At 60.2% G+C, this 12,526-nt stretch overlaps 1 protein-coding gene across 1 annotated transcript in view; it reads right to left on the minus strand.

The window, feature by feature from the left end:
- Dgkd (diacylglycerol kinase delta) overlaps window positions 1–12,526 on the minus strand; it is a 97,161-nt gene that overhangs the window by 18,565 nt on the left and 66,070 nt on the right. Inside the window, 7 exon segments of the mRNA XM_042679055.1 lie at window positions 58–157; window positions 236–330; window positions 2,077–2,161; window positions 2,549–2,688; window positions 8,844–8,952; window positions 11,647–11,809; window positions 12,380–12,482. Of these exon segments, the coding sequence (XP_042534989.1) occupies window positions 58–157; window positions 236–330; window positions 2,077–2,161; window positions 2,549–2,688; window positions 8,844–8,952; window positions 11,647–11,809; window positions 12,380–12,482 (795 nt within the window).

Consider the following 12,526-nt stretch of genomic DNA (forward strand, 5'->3'; position numbering starts at 1 on the left):
GGAGCACGCTCCCTCACTTCAGTGTGGCCCCCACCCCACCCGGTGCCGGGAGCGAACCTTCTTGGCCATGGCCTCCGACTCCCCGGAGCTCTCGGTCGTCTTCTCATAGGCCTTGCCCACCCGGGCCACGAAGTCCTTCACGGTCTCACAGAGCACCCTGGGGCACACAGACAGCGGGGCTGGGTCCCGGCGCCTGGCTGGCTGCCACCCTGAGCTCCCACAGCCCAGGACTCACTTGGCTGACGAGATCACCACCGAGTGCTGGTCCGAAGTGAGGATTTTAGAAAGATGGGCGGCCACGGAATCTTCATAGAAGAGAATCTGCTGCACCTACAATCACCCCGAGACAGGCGTGCTGTCAGCTCTGCGATGATCAACTTAGCTGCAGCAGTGGCCCTGGGTCTTCCTGGGAGTGGAGGACCCCCCTACCCCGCCCCTGTCCTACCAGCCAATGCCTCACTCACTGCCAGCGTGAAGCAGCATTGACCGGGACCATGGGGAAGAGTTCAAAAGCTTTGTCAAACGGAGGCAGACTGAGGAGATAGGTGTGAATGAAAGGAAACCTGTCGGAACAGAGAGCAACTGCCCCTTCCGCCTGAGGTCATGACACCGGCCGGGGTGTCTTCTTTGTTTGGGCTCCTTTCAGAGCAGACGCCACACTATTGATCTGGCTGTGAATCTTCTCACCCAGTGTAACTCATCTCGTCTGCTTCTCCCCCCACCCCCCCACCCCCATGTGGGAGCCTGCCCTGTGGTGACTGCTTGCTGGGCCCGGCCCTGGGCCTGGGCTGCAGGCTTCAACACCGGCTGGGCAGTGAGCACATACACTCTTCCTCTCCAAGAAGAAAAACGCTCAAAACACTCACGGCTAACTAACCATGCCAAGGCAGGCACTTTGGCCTGCAGCCTTGTTCAAGGCCAACCACTGCCCTGGTCCGATAAAGCTCTCTCTCTACTGCCCTGACCCTCCTGCCTGGAAGAGCACCCTGGGCAGTCATCATGCTCAGCTAGCAGCCAGATGGGACAAGCATAGCAGTGTGCTCAGGACATCCTCTGCCCTGAGGAAACGGAGCTGAACCACGACCGTGCCCTCCCTCAAGGACAAGAATTCAATGCTTAAGCTCAGGAGGCTGAATGAAAGAGAGGCTAAGAGGAAAGGCGGGCCAGGAGCAGGAGTGGGGGGGGCGGCAAGGGGTCGGCTATTCCAGATGTGGACAGTAATAGCAGGCCGGGGTCAGCACAGCTGGGGACGGCAGGCGGAGGGGACAGCAGGGAAGGGGACAGCAAGTGGAGGAGCAGCGAGTGGAGAGGACAGCAAGCAGAGGGGACAGCAGGGGAGGGGACGGCAGCGGAGGGGATGGCAGGGGAGGGGACGGCAGGGGAGGGGACGGCAGGGGAGGGGACGGCAGGGAGGGGACGGCAGGGGAGGGGACGGCAGGGGAGGGGACGGCAGGTGGAGGGGACGGCAGGTGGAGGGGACGGCAGGGGAGGGGACGGCAGGTGGAGGGGACGGCAGGTGGAGGGGACGGCAGGGGAGGGGACGGCAGGGGAGGGGACGGCAGGGGAGGGGACGGCAGCGGAGGGGACGGCAGGTGGAGGGGACGGCAGGGGAGGGGACGGCAGGGGGGGGACGGCAGGGGAGGGGACGGCAGGGGAGGGGACGGCAGCGGAGGGGACGGCAGCGGAGGGGACGGCAGGGGAGGGGACGGCAGGGGAGGGGACGGCAGGGGAGGGGACGGCAGGGGAGGGGACGGCAGGCGGAGGGGACGGCAGGCGGAGGGGACGGCAGGCGGACGGGACGGCACAGCAGGGGACAGCAGGTGGAGCGAGGTCCTGAGCAGATGACAGGGAAGCAGGAAGTCACCAGAGGGTGCTAGAAGGCCCTCCAGCCCTGTGACGGCTGCGGGAAACCCCGGTCACAAAGCCTCCAGCTTGGCCTCAGCTTGCCCTGCTCCCCTACAGGGCTGACAGACTCATCATCAGAGGAGCAGCGTGCAGGGGTACAACACAGGGCAGAGCCCGAGGCCCTAGCGTCCATCCTCGGCACTGCAGTGGGCGTGAGGAGAGCCACTGTACCTCAGAATCCTCACTGAAGTCCTCGGTGACGGTGGAGGAGGAGGCCTGCCGAGGGGGTTTGGTCTCGTACGCCATGACACTCCACCTGCCCGGGCACAAAGTCAGACCACTGCTTGGAGTGCCCCCAAATACTAGGAAGCGCACTAGGCCTTGCACTAAGGGGGAACAGCCCTCACTCTTCTGAGAAGAGGTGGGAAATGAAATAGTTCGAGTGTGCATTGGGGAGCATTCTGCACAGTCATGAGGCCCTGTGCCTAAGCAGCCAGAGACTACAGGCCTCCCTGCAAGCCCTGAGGAATGCAGGCACAACTGCTCCCCCATGCTCCTCATGCTGTTTGCTTTTATCCCCGTCATCATCTGACCAAGCTCAGGCGCTTATCAGGGAAGGACTATACACTCAAGTCAGATGCTTACAAACAAATCAGAGGCTCACGACAGATTCCTGCTCACGCAGCACTGCCTGCCGACTCACCTGTCCAGCATCTTGGTGCTGGCCCTCTCCAGCTTTGCCAGGATCTGGGGGAGCTGGGTGTCATCATCGCAGGCCGAGCCCCAGCCCAGCACACGGGCCAGGTCATTCCCCGTCCCCAGGGGCAGCACTCCCAGCTGACACTGAGGAAAGAGCAGAAAACATACTCGCTCGGGCTCCGGGAGCCTCCCTGCCGCCCTCAGCAGTGGCCACATCAAGTGTGGGAGATGGAGTAAGTGTGTAGCCTGCCCGCACCTTCGCCACAGAGCCCAGCAGGGGACGAGATGGTCCCTTCACCAACAGCAGACACCAGGGTCGCTGCGCTCCCTCTCCACTGCCTGCACTCTGCCTTTCACACATCTTCACACATAATCCTCAAGTCCTTTGGTTCCTAGAACCTTCCCAACAAGCACTGCTGTGATCACACCTGAAGTCAGCCTGTATCTTCCCATCCACCATGCCTGCGTCTCCCCCCACCCCACCCACCATGCCTGCGTCTCCCCCCACCCCACCCACCATGCCTGCGTCTCCCCCCACCCCATCCACCATGCCTGCGTCTCCCCCCACCCCATCCACCATGCCTGCGTCTCCCCCCCACCCCATCCACCATGCCTGCGTCTCCCCCCACCCCACCCACCATGCCTGCGTCTCCCCCCACCCCCACCCCATCCACCATGCCTGCGTCTCCCCCCCACCCCATCCCCCATGCCTGCGTCTCCCCCCCACCCCATCCACCATGCCTGCGTCTCCCCACCCACCCCATCCACCATGCCTGCGTCTCCCCCCACCCCCACCCCATCCCCCATGCCTGCGTCTCCCCCCACCCCATCCACCATGCCTGCGTCTCCCCCCACCCCATCCACCATGCCTGCGTCTCCCCCCACCCCCACCCCATCCACCATGCCTGCGTCTCCCCCCACCCCATCCACCATGCCTGCGTCTCCCCCCACCCCATCCACCATGCCTGCGTCTCCCCCCACCCCATCCACCATGCCTGCGTCTCCCCACCCCATCCACCATGCCTGCGTCTCCCCCCACCCCCACCCCATCCACCATGCCTGCGTCTCCCCCCCACCCCACCCACCAGGCCTGCGTCTCCCCCCACCCCCACCCCATCCACCATGCCTGCGTCTCCCCCCCACCCCATCCACCATGCCTGCGTCTCCCCCCACCCCACCCCACCATGCCTGCGTCTCCCCCCACCCCACCCACCATGCCTGCGTCTCCCCCCCACCCCATCCACCATGCCTGCGTCTCCCCCCACCCCATCCACCATGCCTGCGTCTCCCCCCCACCCCATCCACCATGCCTGCGTCTCCCCCCACCCCATCCACCATGCCTGCGTCTCCCCCCACCCCCACCCCATCCACCATGCCTGCGTCTCCCCCCCACCCCATCCACCATGCCTGCGTCTCCCCCCACCCCATCCACCATGCCTGCGTCTCCCCCCACCCCATCCACCATGCCTGCGTCTCCCCCCACCCTCACCCCATCCACCATGCCTGCGTCTCCCCCCCACCCCATCCCCCATGCCTGCGTCTCCCCCCACCCCATCCACCATGCCTGCGTCTCCCCCCACCCCCACCCCATCCACCATGCCTGCGTCTCCCCCCCACCCCATCCACCATGCCTGCGTCTCCCCCCACCCCATCCACCATGCCTGCGTCTCCCCCCACCCCCACCCCATCCACCATGCCTGCGTCTCCCCCCACCCCATCCACCATGCCTGCGTCTCCCCCCCACCCCATCCCCCATGCCTGCGTCTCCCCCCACCCCATCCACCATGCCTGCGTCTCCCCCCCACCCCACCCACCATGCCTGCGTCTCCCCCCACCCCATCCACCATGCCTGTGTCTCCCCCCACCCCCACCCCATCCACCATGCCTGCGTCTCCCCCCACCCCCACCCCATCCACCATGCCTGCGTCTCCCCCCACCCCATCCACCATGCCTGCGTCTCCCCCCACCCCATCCACCATGCCTGCGTCTCCCCCTACCCCCACCCCATCCACCATGCCTGCGTCTCCCCCCCACCCCATCCACCATGCCTGCGTCTCCCCCCACCCCATCCACCATGCCTGCGTCTCCCCCCACCCCCACCCCATCCACCATGCCTGCGTCTCCCCCCCACCCCACCCACCATGCCTGCGTCTCCCCCCCCACACCACCCACCATGCCTGTGTCTCCCCCCACCCCATCCACCATGCCTGCGTCTCCCCCACCCCATCCACCATGCCTGTGTCTCCCCCCACCCCCACCCACCATGCCTGCGTCTCCCCCCACCCCCACCCACCATGCCTGCGTCTCCCCCCCACCCCACCCCATCCACCATGCCTGCGTCTCCCCCCACCCCATCCACCATGCCTGCGTCTCCCCCCACCCCACCCACCATGCCTGCGTCTCCCCCCACCCCATCCACCATGCCTGTGTCTCCCCCCACCCCCACCCCATCCACCATGCCTGCGTCTCCCCCCACCCCCACCCCATCCACCATGCCTGCGTCTCCCCCCACCCCATCCACCATGCCTGCGTCTCCCCCCACCCCATCCACCATGCCTGCGTCTCCCCCTACCCCCACCCCATCCACCATGCCTGCGTCTCCCCCCCACCCCATCCACCATGCCTGCGTCTCCCCCCACCCCATCCACCATGCCTGCGTCTCCCCCCACCCCCACCCCATCCACCATGCCTGCGTCTCCCCCCCACCCCACCCACCATGCCTGCGTCTCCCCCCCCACACCACCCACCATGCCTGTGTCTCCCCCCACCCCATCCACCATGCCTGCGTCTCCCCCACCCCATCCACCATGCCTGTGTCTCCCCCCACCCCCACCCACCATGCCTGCGTCTCCCCCCACCCCCACCCACCATGCCTGCGTCTCCCCCCCACCCCACCCCATCCACCATGCCTGCGTCTCCCCCCACCCCATCCACCATGCCTGCGTCTCCCCCCACCCCACCCACCATGCCTGTGTCTCCCCCCCACCCCATCCACCATGCCTGTGTCTCCCCCCCACCCCCACCCACCATGCCTGCGTCTCCCCCCCCACACCACCCACCATGCCTGCGTCTCCCCCCCACCCCACCCCATCCACCATGCCTGCGTCTCCCCCCACCCCCACCCCATCCACCATGCCTGCGTCTCCCTCCACCCCATCCACCATGCCTGCGTCTCCCCACCCACCCCACCCACCAGGCCTGCGTCTCCCCCCACCCCCACCCACCATGCCTGCGTCTCCCCCCCCACACCACCCACCATGCCTGTGTCTCCCACACATCTCTCCTCCACTATGGCACCTTACTCACTAATGCCAACTTTACCTTCAGTTCCTCTAAAAACATCCTGATGCCAATAGCTCTCAATGTGGATGCCCCAGGCCAGCCTGACACATCTAGCTGCGTCCCCCAGTCTTACACTCGGTACCTATCATGCCCATCCAGAGTGCACATCAAAGCCCCCCCCATGCTAGATCACTGCTTAGAGTGCCCCCCAAATACTGGCTGCTTAGAGCTTTCTTGCTGTTCACTCTGATGAGAGAGTGGCTAGCCAGAGTCACCAGGGACTGAAAGGCAGCCTGGCCCAGGTCCTAAGGCCGAGTCTACACCCTACCCTCCCTCCCTAGGGCCATGCGCAGAGGACATGACCTGCGGAGACAGAAGCATGTGCCGAGGGCGCAGCCTGGCAATGCAAGAGGGACAGCAGAGACACAGAGGACACAGAGGAGAGCTGGCACAGAAGAGCACTCAAGAGGAGTGCAGTGGGGCTTCCTAGTGCCTCACAGGAGAGCAAGACAGTAAAGCTGGTGTGCAAGGTGGCAAGGGGGAAATGTCAGCCCTGAGGAAGAGGAAGGCAGAAACAGAGATGAGATGGAATCAAATGCAGGATCTGGTAGACTCTGCTGTCAGCACAGAGCCTAGCGAGGGGCACAGGGCACAACTGTCCCAAAAAGTATGGCCATGGGCAAGTACTGCCCATGGGCAAGCCATGGACAGAGGCCAGAACACACAGATGGCCCAAACCAAAGAGGAAACTTAGGGCTGGGGACCACTGGAGAGAGCTGCACACACACAGTTGTCACACGGCTAGCGGGGGGGAGCAGAACCGGCTGTCAGGTTTCTGCTCAGACCCTGATGGACAGGACCCATCTTCACAGTCCAAGGAAAAGCATGCTGGCATCGTGGGGCTGTGTGATGGCTTAGGACTGCAGCAGGACACCACAGCTGAGGGTGTCCCCAGAATGAGCACAGCAGCAGGCCTGTCCAGCCACCGTGCCTTCCTGAGGTGGGCGTGGAGAATGAGGCTCTGATCACACAACACAAAGCAGAAGCTGGGAAGAGAAATGCCACAGGGTGTGGGAGCCAGGAATGAGAAAGAGGGATCAGAGCACCATGGGCCAGGGAAATCAGAGGAGACAAATGCCTGTGGAACTAGGTGCAGTAGAGGAAGATCAACCATAAGGTTTCATTGTCATAGCAACAGTGACTTTGTCGCAAAGCTAAGTGAACTGCTCTAGGTACACCACTAGGAGGAACTATTTCTCTTTCCTGAGCACTTGCAGGGGCTGGGTGTGTTCGGACTCTGGCGGACTTTCGCCTCCAAGGCCACCCTCACCCCAGTTAAACATGTGACAGGACTAAGGGGGCTGCACAGGTCTCAGAGCACGCAGAGCGCAGTCACTGAAGAATCTACTCCAGCCACAGGGAGACTAAAATGTTTTAAAGACCACAACTGGGGGCTGGGAAGGTGACTCAGTGGTAGAGCACTTGCCTTGCACACATGAGGCCCTGGGTTCGATTCCTCAGCACTACGTAAGCAAAAAGAAAAGAGCCGGAAGTGGCGCTGTGGCTCAAGTGGTAGAGCGCTAGCCTTGAGCTGAAGAGCTGAGGGACAGCGCCCAGGCCCAGAGTTCAGACCCTATGACCGGACAAAAAAAAAAAAAAGACCATAATTGGGAGTGTGAGACACTATGGGTTAATAGTTTCTTAATCTTGGTATAGATATCACATTGTGGCAGGAACAGCAAAAACAAAGCATTTTTTATTTCAAAGTATGTTGATGACAGAAGGACAATCTGGAAAGCATTCTTACCAGATACCAGTTTACAAAAATAGAAAATGCTGGGGGTGGGAAGAGCTAGAACAGGTGATGCACATCACTGCGTGGTAAATTGCATTTTAACTTCACCAGAAATTAAATAAATACAAGAGAAGACTTGTTGTCTACACAGTTGGGTAGAACCCGGTCTTACGTCACAGTGGTACAGTGGTGATCTGGTAAGGAGTGTGTGTCCCTAGGAAGGACAGTTGGGCTCAATCTGGGGGTCCTGGAAGGACAGGGCGCAGCTTCCACAGGGCTGGCGCCTCGGTGACCTCAGCGGCACGCACAGTGGGGGCTGACCCAGACACCCAGCTCCGTCCAGGGTAAACTGTCCCACAGAGGTGCTGGCTGAGTACAGTGAGAAAGGCCCAGCACACTACTGATTTCAAAAGCATACCAACAAACTTGAGGCATGGGAGCAGAGTCCATTTAAGGCAGCAAGAGTCCATTTAAGCGTGCATCATGAACCAGGGACCAGTAATCCCAGCTACCCACAAGGCTAAGATCCAAGATCATGGTTCAAAGCCAGCCTGGGCAGAAAAGTTGGTGAGACCTTTATTTCCAATTAACCATCAGAAAGCCAGAAGTGAAGCTGTGGCTCAAGTGGCAGAGCTAGCCTTGAGCAAAAGAAAAGCTCAAGAGAGAATGCTCAGGCTCTGAGTCCAAATCCCCTAGTAGCAGCATGCACGTCTGCATGCATGCACACACACACACACACACACACACACACACACACACACACACGAACGACAGCATTTTGGGTCCCATTACACATAGTATGAGAGATAAGTTAGGAAAGGAGATGAAGTGAAAATTCCATGGCTGTGATAAGCATTTTCTTAGTAAACAACTAGGAAACCCATTTTTATTTTAATGACAAAGTCCAGACTGAATGAACCCTAACACTGACCTCATCCCCCCGCCCCCCCCCCAAGGCAGAGGCTTTGAACCAGAAGTCCCATCACCTCTCACTGAGAGCAGGGCACAGGGGGACACTGGCCCCAGCCCTGCCCTCTAGCTCACTGAATTTCCCACCTGTCTATCAAGGCAGAACCCAGGCTCCAGCACCGTGGGGCTCCTGCCTGCTGCAGAACCCTGTGCTGGTGCCTACTAGGAGCAGATGCTCTGAAATGGCTCAGAGCTCAGCTCCCTACCCCCACCCCCACCACTCTGACCTCAGCAGGACTGCTCCTCCAAGTACCTGTTTGTGAAGGTTGAGGCTATCGATTTCTGAGAGGACCCAGCCGACACTGCCATCCCCACCACAAACCAGAATCCGGAAAGTGTCAAATTTCTGGAATAACCGTAAGCTGCAGAGAAAAGAGAAAGTCAATGAACCTTTCCTGCTTCTACAGGAAAAAGAATGGGTCCGTCAGTCCTGGGCTCAGGGAAGAGGCCTGTTCCTCTAGACGCTCTGCCAGGCCACGAGAGCTGTCCCCACAGCCCTCCACTCAGAACCTGTCAGTGTGGACAGCAGTGGCACTGGGTCCTAGCCAGGCCTTCTAGCTGGGGCAGGGTCTGCTAGGACGGAGGCAGTGGGGCACTGATGCACCTCAGAGCCCTGAGGAGACGCTGACACCTACAGTGCACCACCACCACACCGCCTACAGCCTGCCACAGCCCAAGCCAAAGGCAGGAGCCAGGGGCCCCGCCCACACGCTGCCCAGACAACCCTCCCCTGTGCCTTCAGCTGCCTCCTGCCCCGCACCTGGGCACCACCTCAGCCTGCAGTCAGTCTCGGCCCAGCATTCACAGGACCCAGTTTCAGGTGTCCATCGGATGCCTGTCCCCTCTCAGGGCTTCAGGCTCCAAGCCCTCCTCTCCCCGTGGCTCCCTGCTGGTCTCCCTTCCCTTCCATGTGGGGTCCCTATTGGGACACTACAGCTGTCTTCACAACCCTCCTTCACAGCTGCCTTCTGCATGCCCCTGACCTCTTCTTCACAACCACGTGCAGGCTTCGCCCGGGGACCCTGAGTCAACAGTCCAAGCCCTCCCAAAGCTCACGCTTGCATCCCCACCAGGACGACCACCCTGGTGTCCCGCAGCGTCTCCAGAAGGAAGTGTCCTTCAGGGAATGGCCTAGCCGACAGGCCAGCACCCACACTCTAGCTCCTGTTCCCACTACACCCCCCGGGCCCGGCCTCCACCATGACCACCAGAGTCGTGGAGCCTCCTGCCTGTGCTCCCAGACCTTTCTAAAACACCATGCCACCCAGCGCCTTGCTTTAAGAGCTTCCCTCTCGCCACAGGAAAGGGTCAAACTTTGCAGCTACACCGAGATCTTCCTCTGCATCTGCACATCACTTCCTGAGGCCAGGCAGGGCCCCACCTGGCACCAGGTATGCGGGAAGACAGAGGCAAGAGTACACAGTGAGCACGAGCTGAACGTAAAGGCTGGCACAGCCAGACACAGGGACAGCAGCTTGACCTAGGATCCCAAAGAATCTACGCATCATCCCACTGAAGTGGCAAGTGGCCTGCCACAGGACCTCCGGACTATACATGTGCCACCTGGGGCCTTGCAGACCCCACCTCTAGTAGTCAGCCCAAGCCTAAGCACTCAAACAGGCTGGGATGGGCAACAAGCCAATAACTTGGGGCTCAATGCAAGTTCTGAGCAGCAGGCTGCACCTGGCTTTCAATGACAAGAGAACCAGCTCTACGCATCCTTTGAATTCTGGCCTCAGGCAACTGTACCCTGCTCTCTAGAAGCATGGGAAGGTGAAGACAAACTCAGGAAGAAGAAGTAGTAGGTCTAGGTCCTGTCAGGAACTGGGTAAGATCAACTGTTCACAGACACAGGAAGTGCTATTTCCATGAGACTTCCTTCCACTGAAGTTCACTTGCACGCATGCCGGACTGAGCACTAGCTTTTCACCCAAGTGCTAGTGTACTGTCTGCCTGCCCAAAGCCACTGCAAAACGTCTGCCCAGCATCCCAGGAAGCCAATTTAGCAGCCTCCCTGAGGCCAAGTGTGGAACACCTCCACTTCTGGAGTGAAACCATTTCATCAACCTCCGAGTGACGAGCATCCTGCATCATCCACAGAAGAAGTGTATCACAGCAATCAGGCCATGAGCACCATTTGTGACTGCTTGCCATCAGCCTAGGAATGACTGGGAAATATCAGCTGACGAGTCAGTGCACACATGTTACATGTACCAGCCAAAAATACCGGCCAGCCCAGGCTGTGTGCCAGCAGCACCTGGCTCCCAAAACAACTCTCTCCTCCTTGATTCCCCCCCAGAGGTAGCTGGGGCTACAAGCACTGTCCATACCACCCTACAACGCTAGGCCGTCCACTCAGTCCAACCTGAACTGGTGCTCCCAAATAAAGAAGGAATTAGTACAGAATGCAACCCCACAAAAGCAAACGTTCCCTAAAGCCTGTGGAAAGGACAAAGCAGTGGAAACTCACCATGGTTCCCCAACTCCCACATGAAAAGCCCCGGGTGTGGGTGCCTCAAACAGAAGCGTCCCCCTCCCCCCCCCCTCCCCCCCGTAGCCCCACTAGAGAGAAGCTCCTTCCTGGAACCAAGCCAGTGGTAGAGAACAAGGCAGGTGACATGGAAACACTCCTGGGCTGCGGCTGGCACACGCGGGCAGCACGCAGCACAAAGCGGACCCCAGCTGTTACCAGTTGTCATTGGAGGTTTGTGGGATGCGCATGCGGGCACAAGTGTGCCACGTGTGTGCATGTGTACACCTGTAGTGGAAGACAGAAGGACACACATCTCTAGCAACTATTAAGAGCAGGTTCCTCTGCAAGTAGAATTAGGGGAGAGGTACTTCAAGGAAGACAATTTCTTTCCCACTAAACAATGTCTGTGTCTTTGAGCTTTCTAAAATGCACATGCCTTAGTCTACAAAACACTAAAAATTCCAACTCTGTAAGAAATGGTCTGGGGGTGTAGCTGGAGACCACAGAAGTTCAAACCCCAGCACAACCACAACCAGAACCATAAAAGACAACCTGTAAGAAAGGCTTTTCACAAGCTTCCTACCCGAGGTGCGGGCCTCCATTCATGAGGTCAAAGACCTGTGCAGGGTTCAGCAGCTGCTTGAATCTTCTGAGAAACTTCACGCCTTGGTTGTCCCCACTTTTGGAATTGACAAAGACCAACAGTGGACTTGTACAAGATGGGGGACAGGTGGCCTTCCAGAACCCTGTGTGTGAGAGTGAGAGAAGCCGTGTAAGCACTCCGGAGGCGGGTACCGAGTGGACGCGAAGCGGGGGCCGCAGCTCACACGGGCGGACACACACAGGCACACAGGAGTCGCTGGAGGCACGTGCTTGCATGAGGCCACTCCAGTGTGACGTGAGCCCCGCAGACAGAGCATCTCCAGGGGCTCCAAGTTTCACCTCACTGTGCTGCTGTCACCTTTTCCTCCAAGCCACGCGCCCCAGGGACCCTGACTTTCAGCAGAACTTGTGTCTGTGTCACAATGCCAGCCTAACAAGTGAGCGAGCACGCTGGCAGGGGCAGGGACAGGCCAGCTCAAGGGGAATGGGATAGCCTCTGACCCTACTTCCACTGAGAGCCATGGAATTCGTTTTCCAGGCAGATGTGACACACAAGCGGTAACTCCAACAGCAAAACCTATTACACCAGTTGTCTCCCTCCGCCCAGCCCCATGCACAGCCAGAGGCTGACCACATCCTCCTGTCTCCAGAGCTAGCAGCGTGGGGCGGTGAGAAGGCACGCGGCATGGGCAGCGGCAGTGCGGGGCACCCACCATCAGAGTCGATGCTGTTGAGCGCTGTGGGCGGGATGACCGACACTTTGCACAGGCCAAGCGGGCACTTGGTCAGCAAGGACTCTTTACACGCCGTGTGAACCTGGAACAAGAACCCACGTGTCACAGAGAGGAGGGAGGAGGGGA

The sequence above is a fragment of the Dipodomys spectabilis genome, unplaced genomic scaffold (genome assembly GCF_019054845.1).
Source record: "Dipodomys spectabilis isolate Male_0828 unplaced genomic scaffold, ASM1905484v1 ptg000051l, whole genome shotgun sequence".
Classification (NCBI taxonomy): Eukaryota; Metazoa; Chordata; class Mammalia; order Rodentia; family Heteromyidae; genus Dipodomys; species Dipodomys spectabilis.